General features: G+C 36.6%; 1 protein-coding gene across 1 annotated transcript in view; it reads right to left on the reverse strand.

The window, feature by feature from the left end:
* GALNT1 (polypeptide N-acetylgalactosaminyltransferase 1) overlaps nt 1–26,197 on the reverse strand; it is a 506,720-nt gene that overhangs the window by 11,041 nt on the left and 469,482 nt on the right. The window contains exons 9-11 of the mRNA XM_053714537.1: nt 11,545–11,684; nt 6,559–6,657; nt 993–1,127 (exon numbers count right to left, since the gene is read on the reverse strand). Of these exons, the coding sequence (XP_053570512.1) occupies nt 993–1,127; nt 6,559–6,657; nt 11,545–11,684 (374 nt within the window). The remainder of the gene's footprint in view (nt 1–992; nt 1,128–6,558; nt 6,658–11,544; nt 11,685–26,197) is intronic.

A 26,197-nucleotide genomic window follows, 5' to 3' on the forward strand; every position in this document is an offset into this window, starting at 1 on the left:
GGCTGAACTCATTATTAGAGATGGGCTAATGTGCTGAAAATGTAATTTGTTTGGTCGAATGAATAGTCTTGTGGATATTCGTTTTGGACAACTGCATGTTGATAAGAATGAAAATCCATTAAAATTTGGTAATCAAATGTTATTTCCGGTTTTCAAATCTTACTTTCTGTTTGAATGTTCATAATATTGAATATCCACATTGGAAATGTCAAATATAAACATTTGATTTAACAAATACTATTCAGAAGTTCAGTAGTTCATGTGGTAGGGAATTTAGTAAATTGATAAATGGATACAAATATATACAGTACATTATAATGTTTCTATTTCCTATATAGCATAATTTGAATATTACCTTTAAAGAGCATTAGAAATACTATTATAAAAATAAGTATTGATTTAAATTTTTCGAATTAAAATATTGCATAATTCGAATTGATATATTAGAAACATTTGAATCGAATATTACATTTAACGAAAGTATTAGAAATACTATTACATTAAACAAATGCTAGAATGTTGTACAAACATTTGAAATTCGAAACAAACATCTTAAAATTTGTTTAATTTTTCTAATGTTGCAAACTCTCTATACTGTTTCAGCTGCCAGCACATCATTTTCATCTTCAATATAAGATGTCTTGAGTTTTATCTGTAAATACTACCATTTCCTGAACGGCAGATAATTGGTATAAAAAATATAAACAGTTGGTTATTTATATTTATTTTAAACGCTCCTCAATGATTGTTAAAATAGAAGAAGAAAAAAAAAAGGATTTAATAAAAACTGCAGCTGATCTACCAAAGTAAATTCTGCTTTCGCTAAATCTATAGACAAATTATTTGTTTTTACTGTCAACTAAAGAATTCAGCAGCATACGTTATTTGAGAAAAGGTGCAAAAGTGAAAAAAATAAAATAAATTGTAAAAATAATAGTAATAATGAAACACTAAGCATTAAAAGACATTCAGGAATGATAAAAAATACCTACCACTTGATCGTACTCCCACAGCTGATTGCCTCTTAAATGGTGGCATTTAAGCATTATAACTGGACCATTAAGCTTAGAAACATCTAAGCATAAATCATCTGTTCGAATTTCTTTGCTAGCAGTATATGAGAAGACCTTAAAAAAACAAAACAGGCAATGGTTGTTAGGCTTAAAAGATTGAAAATATAAATATTAAAAATGCTTTATTAACATTATTTTCACATTCATGCTATCGTAACTCTCTAAACAAACCTATTGTAATACCAAACGAGGACACCTAAATAAATATATGAAACATTTGATATATAATACATTTGACATAAGGTTCTTAAAGCAATACCTTGTCTAGTTCATAGCTATAGGATTTATGTTTACTTTTTTCTCCTTAAACTTTCACTAAAAGAAAATTACACAATATTTAACTCCACATAAAATAATGAATTGTGCACTGTGAAACAAAATTGCAATGCGCTGTATTATTTATTTTCTAACAACGTAAATAAGAGACTCTTATTTACGTTGTTAGATATTCACTTTTCTAGGATGCACCTGTATCATTTATTGACTAATTAAGAGTGCTACTCACCCTGCTTTTCTTGTGTCTATTATTTATTTTGCTTGCTTTTCCTGTAATTTAAATTTGTTCCTGGCAGTTTATATGTTTGTAACATGCATTTTATTTGCAGATAATTGCAATCGAGTGATTCATTTCTAATGCATTTACAAATGATTTTAATTTCCCTTTAAGAGCAGGATTTTAGGATGCCCCATATGAACAATTTAAACATAATCAAAATGTTAAAATATGTAAGTATATATGCAGCATAAAAGTCATCAGATACATAAGGTTATTAAGCAGCTATTCATATATATATTTTTTTAATATCCCTTTACTTTTATGAAAACATTTAAATGTTACGATAATCTGGATATTTAAACGTACAAAGATGTCCTCATTTTCCCACCCTTTCTTATGCAAGTTACTGCATAGACAGTAATCACTATAGGAAACAGTGCCCTCTACTGGCTTTTTTATTCTTCCTTGTCCGGTTTTGCCTTTATTTTTTTGTACCTACTGTATAGAGCTGCAGGATCTGTTGGCATGTTTAATAAATAAAGTACTTTATTTCTTGTTGCCTTTTAAGAACAAAAGAGCAGTTAGATGTTCTAACAACATCCGAGGGAAACCCCAGAGTTATATTCCAGGGATTTCCTAGCTTGATTATCAGTGTTCTGTTTACAGTAGCAATTGCATTTTTTCCTTGAGTAATCGGAGAAAAATGGTCTTGTGAGATGTTCACTTTGAGAGACAAGCTACTGCTAGGTCTACCATAAAGATAGGGTCACAAACATGTAGAGATCTATCAAAACATAACAGGCAGAGGGGCACTTCTCTAAGTGTAGTAGTTACTAAATGGTATATTATACATACACAAATGTATAGTTACATAGAAATGCACACTTAAAGGGACACTGTACCCAAAAAATTTCTTTCGTGATTCAGATTGAGCATGAAATTTTAAGCAACTTTCTAATTTACTCCTATTATCAAATTTTCTTCATTCTCTTGGTATCTTTATTTGAAATGCAAGAATGTAAGTTTAGATGCCGGCCCATTTTTGGTGAACAACCTGGGTTGTCCTTGCTGATTCGTGGATAAATCCATCCAATAAAAAAAACTGCTGTCCAGAGTACTGAAACCAAAAAAAGCTTAGATGCCTCCTTTTCAAATAATGATAGCAAGATAACGAAGAAAAATTGATCATAGGAGTAAATTAGAAAGTTGCTTAAAATTGCATGCTCTTTCTGAATTACAAAAGAAAAAATTTGGGTACAGTGTCCCTTTAACAGACGTTAGAGCAGGATATTACAATAACCCCTGACAGTCCCTTGGAAAGAACAAACTGTGTTACAAATAAAGATGATGATATTATAGAATAGCTATAATAATAATAATGGTAAATTATTAAATTAAGCCAAGAATGGTTCAAAGAGAGGCATGAGATTGTCAGCTTTTAATACAAAGTAAAATATACGCATTTCTAACTACAAACATTGTTAAACAAGAACAAAAAAATGTAGTTATTCCAACGTCTTACCAGTTTATGACAAAGTGTAAAACGCTTATTTAAAGTGATGGTAAATTTGCCCAATATAGAAATAATAAATGTAATCCTCATTTATCAACTTTTTGCTTAAAGTGATGGCAAATCCAAGCTTTTTACAAACGCTAGGATTTACTATCACTAAAAATAAAAAGTGTAGTTTAAGTCAACAGTTATTAAAAAAAAAGGGTGCTAAACTCACCCTGACTGTGACGCTACAGCTCTTTAAACTCAGCGGCTCCAGCTGCCCACGGCAAATCGCTCGTCAACCAATGAGGTGACGTTTGCACCTCTAAACCAATAACAGTGCTAGTGTACAGAACACTGTCAGCTGACACGCAAAGCTATTGGTTTAGAGGTGCAAACAACACCTCATTAGAAGTGCGCTGTTTAGTGGGCGGCCGGTGCCAATGAGTTTAGCAAGCTGCACCCTTTTTTAATAACTTATGACAAACTCTATTTTATTTTTAGTGATGGTAAATTCTAGTGTTTGTTAAACACCATGGATTTACCATCACTTTAAAGTTAATAATTTACATTACCAAGTCTAACTGTCAAACAACCATCCACCCCTTTCTTTTACAGAGCAGCTTTGCAACAAGATGGACAGAGGTGTGATGGTTAGACTTGTTAATGTAAATTATTAACTTAAGCGCAAAACAAAAAAGTTGATGAGTGAAATATAATAAAAGATTTCGCGGATTGAAATTATTATTTCTATATTGGGCAAATGTATCATCACTTTAAGGTCAGAAGTGTACACGTGCATTAAGCTGTATATGTGACAAGCAGTGTCGCAACAATGCTATACCTAGAGTGCTCAAGATACGTACATGCTCCTGAGCCTACGTTAAGGATACCAAGAGAACATTTTCAGTCGTATTTAAAATAATTATTAAAATCGTTAATAATTAGAAGATAAAAGCAAGTAATGAATGTATAAGGAAATTTTAATTTCCATAATTAAACAATTTATGATGTATTCAGTGTGGCTGACCCTGCTATATGCTACAATGCATAAAGATTTTCTTTCATGATACAGATAGAGCATGCAATTTGTAAACTTAGGAGTCAGCCCATTTTTTGTTCACTACCTGGGTAGCTGTTCTGATTGGTGGCTAAATGTAGCTACCCTGGGTGTTGAACTAAAAATAGGCCGGCATCTAAGCTTACATTCCTGCTTTTCAAATAAAGATATCAAAAAGAATGAAGAAAAGTTGATAATAGGAGTTAATTAGAAAGTTGCATGCTCTATCTGAATCATGTTAGAAAAAATTTGGTTTTCGTACCCCTTTAAATCAGCCTTTAAATGACTTGAGCAAGAGACCAAGGTCAACAAGTCTTTAACTGGATTGCTCAAACAGCAAAACCCTGCAATTTTTGCAACAAAAGTAACAATTTAAATGCTTTTATAACCTCTCTGTATGTATATAGTTTGTTGTGCTTAATTACAGATCCATATTAATTATAATTATTATTTATATATACACAATATAAAAATTATATATATGCAAATTTCTTACAATAACGTTTAAATAGTGGGCACAGAGCTTTTATATATACACAAATCCTGATTCCTGTTGTAAAAATGACACTGAACCAAAGAACAAAAACAGCATATTTATATATATATATTTAATGATTTGTTTGTAAACTACATCATATTCTGTGGCGCTGAAGAATAGGGTTAAATGGCAAGACATATGTTGAAACATAATACAGTATTCTCCCCCCAGGCCCCTTTTAGCAGGTGCACCACCCGGCTGGTTTTAACCAGTATTAAAGGGACAGTTCACCGTAAAATTGTTTTCCAATTATTGTATTTTCAATGACTTGTTATACCAGCTGCAGAGTATAAAATGTTTGAGAATTTGCATTTTCAGGTTTATTTATGTATATGAATTAGCTGGTTTTGTGCTTTTAAACCACAGCCTATTACAATGGGTTGAGCTGCCAGCTAATATCAGATCTCATTATGTTATCACTTTTATTCACACAGACTTGCTTCCTTATCTTATATTTGTCTAGAAAACTAAAGCTCAATACTTAGAAAGGACAATGGAAAATTAACATTGTATTTACTTAACCTCTTAAGGACATGTGACAGAATTTTTCCGTCATAAAACAATTGAGCAAACTGAAAGCTGTGTCCTTAAAGGGTTAAACTATCCTGCAACCCCATTGAGAGTGCAATTTCTTCTACTGGCTGTGTTTACATAGTCTGTCAATAGCATATACTCCAGTATCAAAATTTTTAGTATAGGTTGTGATACCACAGGCTAAATCAGCTATTTCATATGCTGACATAGGGGTACAGGAGCTACTTGCTAACAATTTAATATACTACAGGAGGTAAAATGGATCATTGGGAACAATTTAAAGGGGATACATTTTTTTTGGGCGAACTGTCCCTTTAAGCTAAAATTAGCTCATTTTAAAAAAATGCACAAATTATCATACATATATTTATATTAAATTATGCAAATAATTTGTGCTTTGCATAGCTGAAAAAGATAAAATATTAGAAATAACTACACTGCACCCACCCGGTGACTTCATAATACCACCAGGCTGGCAACATTTTCTGTGGAGAACACTGTAATACGACGTGATTTTTTACATACATTTTAACATACAAGTGTATGATTCTTGCAGTTTTAGTCTATAATGAAAAGGAGCACAAAACCCAATATTATTTTAGTCTATATTTAAAAGGAACATGAAGCCCAAAATGTTTTGTGATTCAGACAGAGCAAACACATTTAAAAAAAGGTTTCCAATTTGCTTCTATCGTCAAATTTCCTTTGTTCTTATGGTATTCTTTGTTGAATAAGTAGTGTTCACATGTCTGGAGAACTACATGGCAGGAAAGTGCTGCCACCTATTGCTCTTGCAAATGTATAACATTCTTGCAGAGCTGCTGCCATATTGTGCTGCAGATATGTGCACGCTCCTGAGCTCACTTTCTTGCTTTTCAAAAGAAATACCAAGATAACAAAGACAATTTGATCACAGAAGTAAATTGGAAAGCTGTCAAATGACATGTTTTATCTGAATCATGAAAAACATTTTTTTTGGTTTCATGTCCCTTTAAAGACATTCTTGGAGCATGACAAATGCAAATCCCTCATTATGACTTCACTGGTAATGGCTATTTATCTAAAATAGGGAGAGGAGATAGTTAAAAGCTTACACTTAATGTTAGATTTAACAACCATACCCTTCTGATTGTTCTTGAACTCCTTTCCTGACCCAAAGATACCAATTAAATTGTATCTTAAAACTTTATTTATAACTACGACTATAACTTTTTTCATGAACATTGACAAATACCTGTGTCTTATAACTCAAGATAAAGATAAATGAGAACTGAGTAATAACTGGTTATCAACACGTCTGCAAAGACATTATGTCACCTTATACAACGTCAATTTAAGAGGGGGAAAAAAAAAATACCCTACCTGGTTCCCTCCCATTCCATGACAGTTGAAAATACCAACTTTTTCATTTTCTTTCCTTGCCATATTGTCCAAACACTGATTTGTCTCAACATTTCTAATCTGTGAAAAAAAGAGAACATAAGATAAAAAGAAACATTCATATAAAAATGTTATAAATACAGTAACGAGTAGGGATGCACCAAAATGAAAATTCTTGACCGAAACCGATATCGAATTTTTTTTCTTTTTTAACTACAGTGTGTGTCTGTGTAGCTGAGAGAGCTTGTAGGTGGGAAAGCTCCAACAAATAGGTGTGGTCACTTGTACCGTAGGGCGTGATCTGCAGTGAAACTGGTGGAGCTCTACAAGGGAGAGAGTGGTTATAGCCAGACAACAATACGAGGTGGACATGTGTTTTGTTTTTGGGTGTAGTTATCCGTGCGATGGGCGGGGCTGCACCTGATCGTCTCTCATCGTATCTCTGCCTAGTTCCTGGTTCGGGTATCACACTGACCCGTCAGATTATATGTCTGGAGCCCCAAATGGAGTCTGCCTATCACCAGGACCACCGGACTTAGCTATGACCTTACGTGCAAGGTGGTTATAGAAAGTTACTGTGCTTTTTTGTATGCACTGTCTGGTGGGTGATAATTTGTACCAACTGTGTGCGAGCTTGGGGCTTATGCATATATAGTGTGCACGCATATTTGCCTCAGGCAGATAGAATGTCTACGCACATGAGGCTGATGTATGAGCACTGTATATAAGGCTTATAGGGTGTGTCTGATAACATCAAGTGCTTATAAACATGTTACTTATCCCCCTTTGAATACTGTATTCAGAACTTTGGTTTCCTTCTAAAAAAAAAAAGGGCACTGCTGGTTTCAAATATCATTATGTCATGGTACTTATGTGTGTGCTCTGTGTACCATGCCAGTGATGTGCTTATGCTAAGGATAGACATGTAACTCAATAGAACAGGGGAGGGCTGTACATTTTTAGCCATTTTGGTCCTCTTTGGGCCGAAATTGGAATTGCACATTTTCGGCGGCCCACATTTTGGTGCATCACTAGTATTATTCTTTATTTAGTTCTGTGTAACAGAATCAGATTTAACCGTTTTTTTTTTTGTTTTTTTTTAACCAATTATCAAAATAAAGTATAGTCCTAGAAAACTATTATTATATGTAAAACAGTAAGTCAAGTAATGAACTCAAACAGCAGCTATAGGCTGGCATCAAATTTGAAATATACACAATAATTTTACCGAAAATAAAAGGCAAAAAACCCCGAAAACCGAAATAACCAAAAATTCCATTTTCGGCCAAAACTTTCTGCGGCCGAAATTTCGGTGCATCCCTAGTAACGAGCAATCCTTGTAATAAATGAGACTTCACATTATATTAATCATGCTGGTTAACAGTGTATTTAATTTGAGCAAAAATATACACATTTATGTAAATAAATATCAAATGAGCATTTTTCTAAGCAAGATAAGTGTAAAAATGACCACTAATAATAAAGGACCAGAATGAGAAATTTGCAATGAGCACTCTAAGGGCAAGATTCTAAAAAAACAACAACAAAAAAACAAACTTGCCAGCATGGAGAGAACTCATCGGCTAATTTTATTGAGCACTACCTTGTACTTAAAGGGACAGTAAAGTCATAATTAGACATTCCTGATTTAGACCGAGCATACAATTTTAAACAACTTACTAATTTACTTCTATTATTTAATTTGCTTCCTTCTCTTGTTATCCTTTGCTGAAAGGTTTATCTAGGAAAGCTCAGGAGTAGCAAATAACCTAGGTTCTAGCTGCTGATTGGTGGATGCACATACATATATATACATATATATACATACATATATATATATATATATATATATATATATATATATATATATATATATATATATATATATATATATATATATATATATATATATATATATATATATATATATATAGATCTGTATTAGTGACAAACTTCTTATAGAATTTTGCCAAACCAGAGAGCTTTAGAGGTTTGGGCCCTATGCCCTATGTTTTGCAAATGGATTGAGGAGATATTCTGGATGGGATCAAAATATAAAGGCTTTGAGGTGGTCATGCTGTAAACCTTAGACTTGGATAACCAAAGACTACATCATGTGTTTTTTATTTTATTTAAAAGTTCTAAAGGATTTCAGTAAAAGTTTTATATTGATATTTAAAGGGCAGTAACAGTCAAAATTAAACAAATTGGTTGGATAGAGCATGGCATTTTAAAATAAACATTAGTTTCAGTCATCACTTACTAAAAAAACGGTGTTAAACTCACCCTTATCCGTGCGGCAAGTAGATCTCTAAAATCAGCGCCTCCGGCCGCCCACGGCACAGCGCTCTTCTACAATGAGGTGACGTTTCCACCTCTAAACCAATAGCTGTGCTAGGATGTCAGTTGACACACACAACTATGGTTTAGAGGTAGAAACGTCACCTCAATGAAGAAGAGCGCTGTTTTACACCGTTTTTTTAGTAAATGACGACAAACTAATGTTTTTTTTATATACTTGGATTCACCATCACTTTAAAACACATTTTTTAAGTAAAATATATTAGAATGGATATGCAAAACGTGTTAGGCATTGTAAACCAAGTTGCTTATCAAAAGAGAAAAAAAAACAAAAAAACACTCATTTTATAAAAGAATAAAAAACTGACTTTGTTCCCAGGTAATACCATCAATTATACATTTGGAGTTTGTTTCTTCCTATCTCACTCACTGAAACACGGTAAGGTTGGTTAATAAATATTACTTCATAATCAGTCTGTAAGCTGCAACCTACTGTGGGAAAAATAACAATCTTCTTTGAACATATTGCAGCTATAAGATAATATGTGATAATTATCATAGCTATGCTGTGAAGAGAATAAACCAAGGCCTCTGACACAGCTTGTTTGAAGAGATTTACATCAAACTGTTAAGATATCTCAGGCGGTGATTTTGCACTAAAATCATTATCCTGAACAAAATAAAGCAGACGTCTATCAAGTAAGTATATTCAAATTTCCTAAAATAAAAAGCTAATATAATATAATTTAAGAGTTTTTTTTAGTTTATAGTATGCATTTGTACACGTATGGTACATAAGTATAGCTCTGTAAGAGACTGGTTGTGTTTATGAACACTGCAAAAAAATGCTATGTGAATAGGTTTTATGGAGGATGGAAAAGATCCCTGAAACCCTTCTATAACTTTATGCAGATATCTATGAAATAAACTGATTTACAATTACTGGCAAATCAGTATCTACACATTAGTACGGGTGGGCATATGTACTCCGTCAACTGGAGTGGACAGGAACACCTATTAGAAGTCTGAGGGGGTGAAACCTTCCACCCCTATCTACCTCTCAGGATGAAAAGCACAATAGTATTAGATCTACTATACTTTTAAATTAGTCATAACTGACAAATCAATCAAATCATGAAACACAGACACGCCCCTTTAAAGGACAACTAAATACAGAGGAACTGCATAATTTAAGGGATAGTCTAGGCAAAATTAAACTTTCATGATTCAGATAGAGCGTGCAATTTTAAGCAACTTTCTAATTTACTCCTATTATCAATTTTACTTAGTTCTCTTGGTATATCTTTATTTGAATGTAAGCTTAGGAGACGGCCCATTTTTGGTTCAGCACTCGAGTAGCGCTTGCTGATTGGTGTCTAAATGTAGCTATCAATCAGCAAGCGCTAACCAGGTGCTTGACCAAAAATGGGCCGGCTCCTAAGCTTACATTCTTGCTTTTTCAAATAAAGATACCAAGAGAATGAAGAAAATTGATAATAGGAGTAAACTAGAAAGTTGCTTAAAATTGCATGACCTGTCTGAATCATGAAAGTTTAATTTTGACTAGACTATCACTTTAACAACTGGGTAATAAAAAAAAAAAGACAATACAATAACACTTACTCTGAAATTAACAAAAGCAGCATATATTTTTTTTCTGGCAAATTTATTTTTTTCTCCCAAATTGCCAGCCTCCTGTATCATGTGACAGACAACAACAAATCCCAGACTAGTATACGTATATCCTGTGAACTTGTGCACATGCTTAGTAGGAGCTGGAGTCTCCAAAAGTGTGTATATATAAAAAGATTGTGCAAAATTTGATAATTTAAAGGGACACTGAAACCAAATTTTTTATTTTGTGATTCAGATAGAGCGTGCAATTTTAAGCAACTTTCTAATTTACTCCTATAATCAAATTTTCTTCATTCTTTTGGTATCTTTATTTGAAATGCAAGAATGTAAGTTTAGATGCCAGCCTATTTTTGGTGAACACACTGTGTTGTTCTTGCTGATTGGTGGATAAATTCACCCACCAATAAACAAGTGCTTTCCATGGTCCTGAACCAAAAAATAGCTTAAATGCCTTCTTTTTCAAGTAAAAAAAGCAAGAGAACGAAGAAAAATTGATAATAGGAGTAAATTAGAAAGTTGTTTAAATTTGCATGCTCTATCTGAATCATGAAAGAAAAAAAATGGGTTCAGTGTCCCTTTAAGTAAATTGGAAAGTTTCTTAAAATTGTGTGCTCCTTCTGAACCACGAAAGTTTAATTTTAACTTGAGTGTCCCTTTAAACTACTGAGGCTTTTCTACCCACCAGGACAGATATAGGGTTGCCACCTTTCTTGGAAGAAAATACCAGCCGTGCTAATTAACATAAATTTGCATAAATAATGAAACAGCATAACACAAAAACTAAAGCAGATAGGACTGATTTTAAATGCTCATTTGTGTATAACTGGTATTCATCACACTCAGAAGAAGATTCACTTTGACAGGGACTTTCTTTCAATATTTATTCTTTATTTTCATTGACATGAACCTTAAAAATACCTGGCTTGGTGGCAACCGTAGACAGATATGGTTCCAAGATAGCTTGACAGTAATACAGCATTTACTTAAATACCTAAAATACCAAGAATGAATATTGTTTCCCCCATTTCATACCTCTCCCAAAGAGAAATAGTGGCGAGGTATCTGGGAATCTGGATATACATTTTCCAAGTACCAAGAAAAGGGTTTGCATTGAAGTTTGTATCTCAGGTTTGTCCTCATGGATATGTCTCCATAGTCTACTTTAGTGACCCCTAAGGAGAAAAGAATAAAGATAACAGCGTTTTAAGAAAATGTGTAAGAAATGGACTATGCAGTTTATTATCAACTAAAATAATTTATTTAAGAGCTTGAACATTTATCAGTTAAGTGCTTAAACAAGACATTCATAAATTGTCCTATAAAATACCAGCTAAACATATCACAGGATATATTATAAAACATCTTAAAGGGACAGTATACACCAATTTTCATATAACTGCATGTAATAGACACTACTATAAAGAATACTATGCACAGATACTTATAACAATCCAGTATAGAACCGTTTAAAAACGTACTTAGAAGCTCCCAATATTAGCTCTGTTAAAAAGGCAGCTAGAACACCCACTGCAAGTGGGAAAAACAGACCCCCCCACTTCCTCTGCATATGAAAAGACCCTTTACACAAACAGGAGCAAGCTGGAGTAGGTATACGTCGGTATTCTCCTAAACCTTTGGGGCTTGGTTAGGAGTCTGAAAATCAGAGCAATGATATTTAAAAATAAGCAAAACTATACATTTTTTTTTTAATAAAAACCTGTATGGGCTATATAAATGGATAATCTACAAAACATTTATGCAAAGAAAAATAGAGTGTATAATGTCCCTTTAAATGCTTTACTCTTATTTTCCAGCTAATATATCAATGTTCTACTGTAAGAAAAACAGTCTACTTGTTTAGCTACAAAATTGTCTGCACCTGCAAAAGCACAGTTGCCATTTGATTTGGAACTAAATTGAGTTACATTATATAGATTATTATGTTTGGAAGATTTAGTGTAATTTAGTTAAAATTACAAATGTCACAACTACATGTTCACTGTATTTAAAGTGACAGTGAACTGTAAATTGGTATCCCTATTCAGAGTTTCCAGTGACACAGTATACATCTGCAGAGTATTAAAATAAATGGGAAATTGTTCTTTTATGTTTATTTTTCTATATGCAATACCATTTTTTGCTAGTTGAAACAAACTATTAAAATGGGCTGAGCTTGGAGGGCGATCAGACACCCTTCTCTCTAGGCACAATGGCCTCCTTATCTCTCTAGAGAGAGAGAGAGAGCAATTGAAAATTAAAGGGACACTGTACCCAACATTTTTCTTTCGTGATTCAGATTGAGCATGACATTTTAAGCAACTTTCTAATTTACTCCTATTATCAAATTTTCTTCATTCTCTTGGTATCTTTATTTGAAATGCAAGAATGCAAGTTTAGATGCCGGCCCATTTTTGGTGAACAACCTGGGTTGTCCTTGCTGATTGGTGGATAAATTCATCCACCAATAAAAAAGTGCTGTCCAGAGTACTGAAACCAAAAAAAAGCTTAGATACCTTCTTTTTCAAATAATGATAGCAAGAGAACGAAGAAAAATTGATAATAGGAGTAAATTAGAAAGTTGCTTAAAATTGAATGCGCTTTCTGAATTACAAAAGAAAAAAATTGGATTCAGTGTCCCTTTAACATTTAGTACCCATCTTATCTCCCACTGGCAGTACAATTTATTTGGCAGTTTCTTGTTCACATAGCATTTCTATAAGAAATACATAAACCCTTAATGACCGCAATGTACCATGAACTTGCTTATAATAGCGCGGGTCCTGTTGCAAGTGGCTATTATACCCTCCCTCCTCATCACCAGAGACTGCGCTATTAGTAATGCAAAACCCATAGAAAGACAAGCGACGTGCCATTAAGGGGTTAAGGACTGACATTTTCAATATAGGTGGGGATACAGCAGCTATTTCAAATGACAAAATAAAAGTGCTGAGCTACTTCTAAACAATTTAATATACTCAATCAGGTTAAATGGATCATAGGAAACACATTAAAGGGGTGAAAACTTTACAGCACACTGTCCTTTGAAGCTCAGCCTGTTTATACTGTACAGGGCTTTGAGTGTACATATAGAGATAACATTAGGAAGTCTTTGTTTGTATTTAGTGGTCTTTTAAAGGGACAGTCAACACTAAAATTGTAACTTTTTAAAAAGATAGATAACACCTTTACTACCCATTCCCCAGCTTTGCATAACCAACATTGTTCTATTAATATACTTTATAACATTTAAACCTCTAAATTTCTGCCTGTTTCTAAGCCACTACAGACAGCCTCTTATCACATGCTTTTTTATTTGCTTTTCACAACAGGATACTGCTAGTTCATGTGAGCCATATAGATAACATTGCCAGCAGAAACACAGCACTAACTAGCTAAAATACAATAGATAATACATAGTCATGTGATCAGGGGCTGTCAGAAGATGCATAGATACAAGGTAATCACAGAGGTAAAAAGTGTATTGATATAACTGTGTTGGTTGTGCAAAACTGAGGAATCCGTAATAAAGCAATTATCTATATTTTAAAACAATACATCTATTGTAGACTGTCCCCTTAAAAGGACACTGAACCCAAATCTTTTCTTTCGTGATTCAGATAGAGCATGACATTTTAATCAACTTTCTAATTTACTCCTATTATCAAATGTTTTTTATTCTCTTGGTATCTTTATTTGAAATTCAAGAATGTAAGTTTAGATGCCGGCCCATTTTTCGTGAACAACCTAGGTTGTCCTTTTTGATTGGTGGATAAATTCATCCACCAATCAAAAACTGCTGTCCAGAGTTCTGAACCAAGAAAAAAGCTTGGATGCCTTCTTTTTCATATAAAGATAGCAAGAGAACGAAGAAACATTGATAATAGGAGTAAATTAGAAAGTTGCTTAAAATTGCATGCTCTATCTGATTCACAAAAGAATTTTTTTTGGGTTCAGTGTCCCTTTAACCCCTTAATGACAACTGACGTACCAGGTACGTCATGCAAAAACTAACTGTTAATGACAATAGACGTACCTGGTACGTCAGTTGTCTAACAGAGTGCTGGAAGTGATCACAAATGCTTCCAGCAGCTCTGAGGGTATTGCAGTGATGCCTCGATATGGAGGCATCCTGCAATACCCCTTTACAAGCCTCCGATGCAGAGAGAGCCACTCTGTGGCCCTCTCTGCACTGGTAGCAATGGTGCCGATGCCTGAGTGGGAGGAGGAAGCGTGCGCGCGTGCACGAGGGGGGGGCGCGCATGCACGGGCGTGCACTGGGGCGCGCGTGCACGTGCACACATTAGCCACACTGACACCAATGAAGTAAGGAAGGGGAAAAAAAGTTAATATTTTTTCTTTACATATAAAAGGATCTGGGAGGGGGGGGGGGGGGGGTGGGGGTTTTGTGGGGGGGTTGCTACACTACAGAAATAATTCAAAATAAAAATAAAAGTTATAAATAAAATTTAAATACTTTGGTTTGTGTGGCCAAACTGGGTACTGGCAGACAGCTGCCAGTACCCAAGATGGCGGTAATTAGGTAGGGGAGAGGGTTAGAGAGCTGGAGGGGGGGATCAGGGAGGTTGGTGCTAAGGCAGGGGTCCATCACAACTAAAATATTTTATTATTTTTATTTAAAAAAAAAAAAAAAAAAACTTTTATTTAACTCTTTTATTTAGTACTGGCAGACTTTCTGCCAGTACTTAAGATGGCGGGAACAATTGTGGGGTGGGGTAGGGAAGAGAGCTGTTTGGGAGGGATCAGGGGGTGGGATGTGTCAGGTGGGAGGCTGATCTCTAAAATTAACCCTGCAAGCTCCCTACAAGCTACCTAATTTAACCCCTTCACTGCTGGGCATAATTCACGTGTGGTGCGCAGCAGCATTTAGCGGCATTCTAATTACCAAAACGCAACACCAAAGCCATATAAGTCTGCTATTTCTGAACAAAGGGGATCCCAGAGAAGCATTTACAACCATTTGTGCCATAATTACAGAAGCTGTTTGTAAATAATTTCAGTGGGAAACCTAAAGTTTGTGACAAAATTTGTGAAAAAGTGAACTTTTTTTTTTTTATCGCATTTGGCGGTGAAATGGTGGCATGAAATATACCAAAATGGGACTAGATCAATACTTTGGGATGTCTTCTAAAAACAAAATATATATATGTCAAGGGATATTCAGGTATTCCTGACAGATATCAGGGTTCCAAAGTAACTAGCGCTAATTTTGAAAAAAAGTGGTTTGGAAATAGCAAAGTGCTACTTGTATTTATTGCCCCATAAATTGCAAAAAAAGCAAAGAACGTGTAAACATTGGGTATTTCTAAACTCAGGACAAAATTTATAAACTATTTAGCATGGGTGTTTTTTGGTGATTGTAGATGTGTAACAGATTTTGGGGGTCAAAGTGTTTTTTTCCATTTTTTCCTCATATTTTATAAAAATTTTTTAGTAAATTATAAGATATCATGAAAATAATGGTATCTTTAGAAAGTCCATTTAATGACGAGAAAAACGGTATATAATATGTGTGGGTACAGTAAACGAGTAAGAGGAAAATTACAGCTAAAAGCAAACACTGCAGAAATGTAAAAAACAGAATTTATGTTTACCTGATAAATTTCTTTCTCCAACGGTGTGTCCGGTCCACGGCGTCATCCTTACTTGTGGGATATTCTCTTCCCCAACAGGAAATGGCAAAGAGCCCAGCAAAGCTGGTCACATGATCCCTCCTAGGCTCCGCCTACCCCAGTCATTCGACCGACGTTAAGGAGGAATATTTGCATAGGAGAAACCATATGGTACCGTGGTGACTGTAGTTAAAGAAAATAAAATATCAGACCTGATTAAAAAAACCAGGGCGGGCCGTGGACCGGACACACCGTTGGAGAAAGAAATTTATCAGGTAAACATAAATTCTGTTTTCTCCAACATAGGTGTGTCCGGTCCACGGCGTCATCCTTACTTGTGGGAACCAATACCAAAGCTTTAGGACACGGATGAAGGGAGGGAGCAAATCAGGTCACCTAAATGGAAGGCACCACGGCTTGCAAAACCTTTCTCCCAAAAATAGCCTCAGAAGAAGCAAAAGTATCAAACTTGTAAAACTTGGTAAAAGTGTGCAGTGAAGACCAAGTCGCTGCCCTACATATCTGATCAACAGAAGCCTCGTTCTTGAAGGCCCATGTGGAAGCCACAGCCCTAGTGGAATGAGCTGTGATTCTTTCGGGAGGCTGCCGTCCGGCAGTCTCGTAAGCCAATCTGATGATGCTTTTAATCCAAAAAGAGAGAGAGGTAGAAGTTGCTTTTTGACCTCTCCTTTTACCTGAATAAACAACAAACAAGGAAGATGTTTGTCTAAAATCCTTTGTAGCATCTAAATAGAATTTTAGAGCGCGAACAACATCCAAATTGTGCAACAAACGTTCCTTCTTTGAAACTGGTTTTGGACACAGAGAAGGTACGATAATCTCCTGGTTAATGTTTTTGTTAGAAACAACTTTTGGAAGAAAACCAGGTTTAGTACGTAAAACCACCTTATCTGCATGGAACACCAGATAAGGAGGAGAACACTGCAGAGCAGATAAATCTGAGACTCTTCTGGCAGAAGAAATCGCAACTAAAAACAAAACTTTCCAAGATAATAACTTAATATCAACGGAATGTAAGGGTTCAAACGGAACCCCCTGAAGAACTGAAAGAACTAAATTGAGACTCCAAGGAGGAGTCAAAGGTTTGTAAACAGGCTTGATTCTAACCAGAGCCTGAACAAAGGCTTGAACATCTGGCACAGCTGCCAGCCTTTTGTGAAGTAATACCGACAAGGCAGAAATCTGTCCCTTCAGGGAACTAGCAGATAATCCTTTGTCCAATCCTTCTTGAAGGAAGGATAGAATCCTAGGAATCTTAACCTTGTCCCAAGGGAATCCTTTAGATTCACACCAACAGATATATTTTTTCCAAATTTTGTGGTAAATCTTTCTAGTCACAGGCTTTCTGGCCTGAACAAGAGTATCGATAACAGAATCTGAGAATCCTCGCTTCGATAAAATCAAGCGTTCAATCTCCAAGCAGTCAGCTGGAGTGAAACCAGATTCGGATGTTCGAACGGACCCTGAACAAGAAGGTCTCGTCTCAAAGGTAGCTTCCAAGGTGGAGCCGATGACATATTCACCAGATCTGCATACCAAGTCCTGCGTGGCCACGCAGGAGCTATCAAGATCACCGACGCCCTCTCCTGTTTGATCCTGGCTATCAGCCTGGGGATGAGAGGAAATGGCGGGAACACATAAGCTAGTTTGAAGGTCCAAGGTGCTACTAGTGCATCCACTAGAGCCGCCTTGGGATCCCTGGATCTGGCCCCGTAGCAAGGAACTTTGAAGTTCTGACGAGAGGCCATCAGATCCATGTCTGGAATGCCCCACAGGTGAGTGACTTGGGCAAAGATTTCCGGATGGAGTTCCCACTCCCCCGGATGCAATGTCTGCCGACTCAGAAAATCCGCTTCCCAATTTTCCACTCCTGGGATGTGGATAGCAGACAGGTGGCAGGAGTGAGACTCCGCCCAAAGAATAATTTTGGTTACTTCTTCCATCGCTAGGGAACTTCTTGTTCCCCCCTGATGGTTGATGTACGCAACAGTCGTCATGTTGTCTGATTGAAACCGTATGAACCTGGTCCTCGCAAGCTGGGGCCAGGCCTGGAGAGCATTGAATATCGCTCTCAGTTCCAGAATATTTATCGGTAGAAGAGATTCTTCCCGAGACCAAAGACCCTGAGCTTTCAGGGATCCCCAGACCGCGCCCCAGCCTATCAGACTGGCGTCGGTCGTGACAATGACCCACTCTGGTCTGTGGAACATCATCCCTTGAGACAGATTGTCCAGGGACAGCCACCAACGGAGTGAGTCTCTGGTCCTCTGATTTACTTGTATCTTCGGAGACAAGTCTGTATAGTCCCCATTCCACTGACTGAGCATGCACAGTTGTAATGGTCTTAGATGAATGCGCGCAAAAGGAACTATGTCCATCGCCGCCACCATCAAACCGATCACTTCCATGCACTGAGCTATGGAAGGAAGAGGAACGGAATGAAGTATCCGACAAGAGTCCAGAAGCTTTGTTTTTCTGGCCTCTGTTAGAAAGATCCTCATTTCTAAGGAGTCTATAATTGTTCCCAAGAAGGGAACCCTTGTTGACGGGGATAGAGAACTCTTTTCCACGTTCACTTTCCAGCCGTGAGATCTGAGAAAGGCCAGGACAATGTCCGTGTGAGCCTTTGCTTGAGGAAGGGACGACGCTTGAATCAGAATGTCGTCCAGGTAAGGTACTACTGCAATGCCCCTTGGTCTTAGCACCGCTAGAAGGGACCCTAGTACCTTTGTGAAAATCCTTGGAGCAGTGGCTAATCCGAAAGGAAGCGCCACGAACTGGTAATGTTTGTCCAGGAATGCAAACCTTAGGAACCGATGATGTTCCTTGTGGATAGGAATATGTAGATACGCATCCTTTAAATCCACCGTGGTCATGAATTGACCTTCCTGGATGGAAGGAAGGATAGTTCGAATGGTTTCCATCTTGAACGATGGGACCTTGAGAAATTTGTTTAAGATCTTGAGATCTAGGATTGGTCTGAACGTTCCCTCTTTTTTGGGAACTATGAACAGATTGGAGTAGAACCCCATCCCTTGTTCTCTTAATGGAACAGGATGAATCACTCCCATTTTTAACAGGTCTTCTACACAATGTAAGAACGCCTGTCTTTTTATGTGGTCTGAAGACAACTGCGACCTGTGGAACCTCCCCCTTGGGGGAAGTCCCTTGAATTCCAGAAGATAACCCTGGGAGACTATTTCTAGCGCCCAAGGATCCAGAACATCTCTTGCCCAAGCCTGAGCGAAGAGAGAGAGTCTGCCCCCCACCAGATCCGGTCCCGGATCGGGGGCCAATATTTCATGCTGTCTTGGTAGCAGTGGCAGGTTTCTTGGCCTGCTTTCCCTTGTTCCAGCCTTGCATTGGTCTCCAAGCTGGCTTGGCCTGAGAAGTATTACCCTCTTGCTTAGAGGACGTAGCACCTTGGGCTGGTCCGTTTTTACGAAAGGGACGAAAATTAGGTCTATTTTTTGCCTTGAAAGGCCGATCCTGAGGAAGGGCGTGGCCCTTACCCCCAGTGATATCAGAGATAATCTCTTTCAAGTCAGGACCAAACAACGTTTTCCCCTTGAAAGGAATGTTTAGTAGCTTGTTCTTGGAAGACGCATCAGCCGACCAAGATTTCAACCAAAGCGCTCTGCGCGCCACAATAGCAAACCCAGAGTTCTTAGCCGCTAACTTAGCCAATTGCAAAGAGGCGTCTAGAGTGAAAGAATTAGCCAATTTGAGAGCATTGATTCTGTCCATAATCTCCTCATAAGGAGGAGAGTCACTATCGAGCACCTTAAGCAGTTCATCAAACCAGAAATATGCGGCAGTAGTGACAGGGACAATGCATGAAATGGGTTGTAGAAGGTAACCCTGCTGAACAAACATCTTTTTAAGCAAACCTTCTAATTTTTTATCCATAGGATCTTTGAAAGCACAACTATCCTCTATTGGAATAGTGGTGCGTTTGTTTAAAGTAGAAACCGCTCCCTCGACCTTGGGGACTGACTGCCATAAGTCCTTTCTGGGGTCGACCATAGGAAACAATTTTTTAAATATGGGGGGAGGGACGAAAGGAATACCGGGCCTTTCCCATTCTTTATTAACAATGTCCGCCACCCGCTTGGGTATAGGAAAAGCTTCTGGGAGCCCCGGCACCTCTAGGAACTTGTCCATTTTACATAGTTTCTCTGGGATGACTAAATTTTCACAATCATCCAGAGTGGATAATACCTCCTTAAGCAAAATGCGGAGATGTTCCAATTTAAATTTAAATGTAATCACATCAGATTCAGCCTGCTGAGAAATGTTCCCTAAATCAGTAATTTCTCCCTCAGACAAAACCTCCCTGGCCCCCTCAGATTGGGTTAGGGGCCCTTCAGAGATATTAATATCAGCGTCGTCATGCTCTTCAGTAACTAAAACAGAGCAGCCACGCTTACGCTGACAAGGGTTCATTTTGGCTAAAATGTTTTTGACAGAATTATCCATTACAGCCGTTAATTGTTGCATAGTAAGGAGTATTGGCGCGCTAGATGTACTAGGGGCCTCCTGAGTGGGCAAGACTCGTGTAGACGAAGGAGGGAATGATGCAGTACCATGCTTACTCCCCTCACTTGAGGAATCATCTTGGGCATCATTGTCATTATCACATAAATCACATTTATTTAAATGAATAGGAATTCTGGCTTCCCCACATTCAGAACACAGTCTATCTGGTAGTTCAGACATGTTAAACAGGCATAAACTTGATCAGAAAGTACAAAAAACGTTTTAAAATAAAACCGTTACTGTCACTTTAAATTTTAAACTGAACACACTTTATTACTGCAATTGCGAAAAAACATGAAGGAATTGTTCAAAATTCACCAAATTTTCACCACAGCGTCTTAAAGCCTTGAAAATATTGCACACCAATTTTGGAAGCTTTAACCCTTAAAATAACGGAACCGGAGCCGTTTTAAGCTTTAAACCCCTTTACAGTCCCTGGTATCTGCTTTGCTGAGACCCAACCAAACCCAAAGGGGAATACGATACCAAATGACGCCTTCAGAAGTCTTTTATAAGTATCAGAGCTCCTCTCACATGCGACTGCATGCCATGCCTCTCAAAAACAAGTGCGCAACACCGGCGCGAAAATGAGACTCTGCCTATGCTTGGGGAAAGCCCCTAAAGAATAAGGTGTCTAAAACAGTGCCTGCCGATATTATTATATCAAAATACCCAGATAAAATGATTCCTCAAGGCTAAATATGTGTTAATAATCAATCGATTTAGCCCAGAAAAAGTCTACAGTTTAAATAAGCCCGTGTGAAGCCCTTATTTACAATCGTAATAAACATGGCTTACCGGATCCCATAGGGAAAATGACAGCTTCCAGCATTACATCGTCTTGTTAGAATGTGTCATACCTCAAGCAGCAAGGGACTGCAAACTGTTCCCCCAACTGAAGTTAATTGCTCTCAACAGTCCTGTGTGGAACAGCCATGGATTTTAGTTACGGTTGCTAAAATCATTTTCCTCATACAAACAGAATTCTTCATCTCTTTTCTGTTTCTGAGTAAATAGTACGTACCAGCACTATTTGAAAATAACAAACTCTTGATTGAATAATGAAAAACTACAGTTAAACACTAAAAAACTCTAAGCCATCTCCGTGGAGATGTTGCCTGTACAACGGCAAAGAGAATGACTGGGGTAGGCGGAGCCTAGGAGGGATCATGTGACCAGCTTTGCTGGGCTCTTTGCCATTTCCTGTTGGGGAAGAGAATATCCCACAAGTAAGGATGACGCCGTGGACCGGACACACCTATGTTGGAGAAATAGCCATTGAAAAATGGTCCGGTCATTAAGGGGTTAAGTAGCAATTTGAGGTTTCCTGGGCGGAAGCATTCATCAGACTAAAAAATAGGACTTAGTAACCATTTTTAATGTCTAATCTCAAAGCAACCTCACACTACACATTCATATATTTAATTAATTTATCTTGAAAAATGAAGATTAAAAGAAGCATACATTCACTCCTGATATTTCTTTCAGATAAAAAAAAAAAAAAAAAAAAAAAAAAAAAACTGGATGAGACTCCCAAGCCAGACAAAACTAAAACCAGGGGATATAGCAATAGCGATCTATAAAGAGACAGGTATGCAGTCACATAAACTACTTTATACTTAAGCTAAGAAGAGTTAAATACCATAATGATGATATCTGTTTTGTAGGGATTAAGCTTCATGGGTTGCGTGCTTAATACCATACATGGATTGCAAAACCCTTTCATTTTTAAATTCTTTATCAACTTTAGAGATGAAGTGTATGCTATTTCCTTCCCACCTAGAAAAGTGATGCATTGACTCAATTTTGAGCTTTGCTTAACGTTTACATTAACTATGCAGGAGCAGATTTAGATAATATCCAGGATTTATCACAGACTGATTCTCATTGAAACTAAAAACAGTCCCCAAGTTAATCTGTCAGTGGGTACTGCTTACGTATTTATCAGCATTTATTCATCATCACTGCAGCCAGACTGCGAACGCAGACAGTTTGGCACAAAATTAGATAATTTAATACGAACATAAACTAATAACCTGTAAAGAAACTAAATATCTGATTTAAAGGGACATAAAAGTGCAGAGGGAAAAATGTTCTAATGACTCATATGGAATAAATAAAGCAATAAGAAAATGTATGTGTTTAAAGGGATACTAAACCTAGATTTTCATTATTCAGAAAAAAACATATCATTTCAAGAAACTTTCTAATTTACTCCTATTATAAATTTTTCTACATTCTCTTGGTATCTTTATTTGAAAAGCAAGAATGTAAGCTTAAAAGCCGGCCCATTTTTGGTTCAGAAACTGGGTAGCACTTGCTGATTGGTGGCTAAATGTAGCCACCAATCAGCAAGGGCTACCCAGGGTTCTGAACCAAAAATGGGCCGGCTTGTACACTTACATTACTGCTTTTTCAAATAAAGATACCCAGAGAGCAAAGAAAAATTGATAATAGGAGTAAATTAGAAAGTTGTTTAAAATTGCATGCTCTATCCCAGCAAGACACTACTGGGAGATAGCTGAACACACCTGGTTATGACATATGTGTGTAGCCACCAATCACCAGCTCCCAGTAGTAGTGCACTGCTGCTCATATGCTTTTCAACAAACGATACCAAGAATATAAAGTAATTTTGAAAATCTTATAAGATTGAATACTCTATCAGAATCATGAAAGTTTAATTTTGACTTGCAAGTCCCTAAAAATTAAACAATAAACAGGTCTAGGTGATTTATAAAAAAAAATAAAGCTTTATGGTTTTATAAATTATATTTTGCTCCTCTTTATATTCGGTTTTATTAACTTATCTTTAACATAAATATTCCTAGATTAAATAAAGTAGATTATGTAAACATTTTCTTTCACTATTCAGACAAATTTTGTATTATCAAATGTGCATTCTCTTGGAATCCTTTGTTGAAGGAGCAGCAATGCATTACTGGGAGCTAGCTGAGCACATCAGGTGAGCCAATGGGAAGAGGCATATATATGCGGTAACTGAGCAGCAGCTAGCTCCTAGAAGTGCACTGCTGCTTCTGTTCCTACCTAGGTATGCTTTTCAACAAAGGATACCAAGAGAATGGAGCAAATTAGATTATAGAAGTAAATTGGAAGGTTTATTAACCCCTTTATGACATTAGGATGTTCCGTCTTGTCCTAACAGCGCAGGGCCTAAACGCCATAGGACAGCATGGAACTCCCAACCTTATATGGGCGTCATGCAGCCTCCCCCTTTGATGGAATCAAAGGGGCGTGCCTAGAAGCAAAGGGGCATGCCTAGAAGCAAAGGGGCGTGTCTAGAAGCATAGTCAGTCCCCCATGATCCGATCCGAGCACTGAAATCACATAATAACATCGATGACCGCTTGATTTCATTTTTACTTTGTTCCAATGTTAACACTATGATTCTGGTGTGAAGGGGTTAAAAAAAATGTTTGGGTTTTATGTCTCTTTAAGGCTTTTTTTTTTTTTTTTTTTAAGTAAACACACAGATGTGTATGCTAGATTTCTTAATGACACTGACATTTTGATTTTCAGTTGTAATGAGCCATTGTTCCTGTGAGAGAATGTGTGTTGCTGTTATAGAACAGTACAAATGTATCAGGATATATTATGAGGAATAAGCAGTCAGAATGGGGACAAGTTTCCATGGGGACAAATTTCATATTAAAGGGACACTGAACCCAAATTTTTTCTTTCATGATTCAGATAGAGCAGGCAATTTTAAGCAACTTTCTAATTTACTCCTATTATTAATTTTTCTTTGTTCTCTTGCTTTCTTTATTTGAAAAAAAAGGCATCTAAGCTATTTTTTTTGTTCAGAACCATGGAAAGCACTTGTTTATTGGTGGGTGAATTTATCGACCAATCGGCAGTAACAACCCAGTTTGTTCGCCAAAAATGGGCCGGCATCAAAACTTACATTCTTGCATTTCAAATAAAGATAACAAGAGAATGAAGACAATTTGATAATAGGAGTAAATTAGAAAGTTGCTTAAAGGACCAGTCAACACTGAAGATTTGCATAATCAACAAATGCAAGATAACAAGACAATGCAATAGCACTTAGTCTGAACTTCAAAGAGTAGTAGATTTTTTTTCTGACAATTTTAAAAGTTATGTCTTTTTCCACTCCCCCTGTACCATGTGACAGCCATCAGCCAATCATAAATGCATACACGTACCATGTGACAGCCATCAACCATTCACAAATGCATACACACTTATTCTTGCACATGCTCAGTAGAAGCTGGTGACTCAAAAAGTTTAAATATAAAAAGACTGTGCACATTTTGTTAATGGAAGTAAATTAGAAAGTTGTTTAAAATTGCATGCTCTATCTGAATAATGAAAGTTTAATTTTGTGCATGCTCTATTTAAATCACAAAAGAAAAAAATGGGTTCAGTGTCCCTTTAATCCTCTAGAAGCCCAGATAAATTGAATTGTTTACAGCAGTAAGAACAGCTTCTACATTTAACACTGAGTGGACTACTGTCTTAGTGATATTCTATCACCACCGAACGGCAGAATATAGATGCCTGATTTTTATGGCTGCGTTTGTCTGTTGCCAAGTGAGGACTGCAGCAGCCCTCTTACATAAAGTCATTGTGATCTACCACTCTTTCAACTCAGATCTGTAAAAGGTTTGCTACTTTGGCTCTGTGTAAAATAGTTGACCATTTCCAATGTAAACTGATGCACAGCTATTTCAAACCACTGAAAGAAATTTTGATAAAGTTATAGTAATTTTACTATTTATTGAAATTGTTTATCTAAATACACAACTATCTTTTAAAGAGATAGTGAACTGTACATTTTTCTCTCCTTTAATGTGTTAACAAAGATCCATTTTACCTGCTAGAGTGTATTGAATTGTTTACAAATGGCTCCTTTACCTTTATTTATTAATTGGACAGCTGTTTTTGCCTGATGTATCCCTACCTATATTGAAAACTTCATTACTTAAAAAGGACAGGTAAATACATTAGTATTGCATAATCAAAACGTGCATAATAAATGACAATGTAAAATCACTTACTCTAAATGCAGTCATTTTTTCTCTAACAAACGTCAATATTTCCTTCAATTTGCCAGTCCCCTGTATCATGTGACAGCCATCAAAGAATCAGACTCAAATATGTATACACTGTGAACTCTTGCACATGCTCAGTAGGATCTGGTGCCTCAGAGTGTGCATACAAAAAAGACTGATAATGGAAATACATTGGAAAATGTCTCTTAAAACGGCATGATCTATCTGAATCACGAAAGTGTCCCTATAACTACTGGTTAATGAAAAGCTATGTAAAAAAAGAGGCTGTAAAAGAAATTACACTCCCAGTTTGGGATTAGAGGTAGGTACTAAAATGTTTATTTTCAATAGCTCTGTACTGAATTTTGTGTAAACAGACAGAGAAAAGATAAGGAGGCCGATATGCTTAGAGATAAAGGTAACACAATGGTGGACTGCTTTTCCTAAAAGCTAAACCCA

This window comes from Bombina bombina, chromosome 5 (assembly GCF_027579735.1).
Source record: "Bombina bombina isolate aBomBom1 chromosome 5, aBomBom1.pri, whole genome shotgun sequence".
Classification (NCBI taxonomy): domain Eukaryota; kingdom Metazoa; phylum Chordata; class Amphibia; order Anura; family Bombinatoridae; genus Bombina; species Bombina bombina.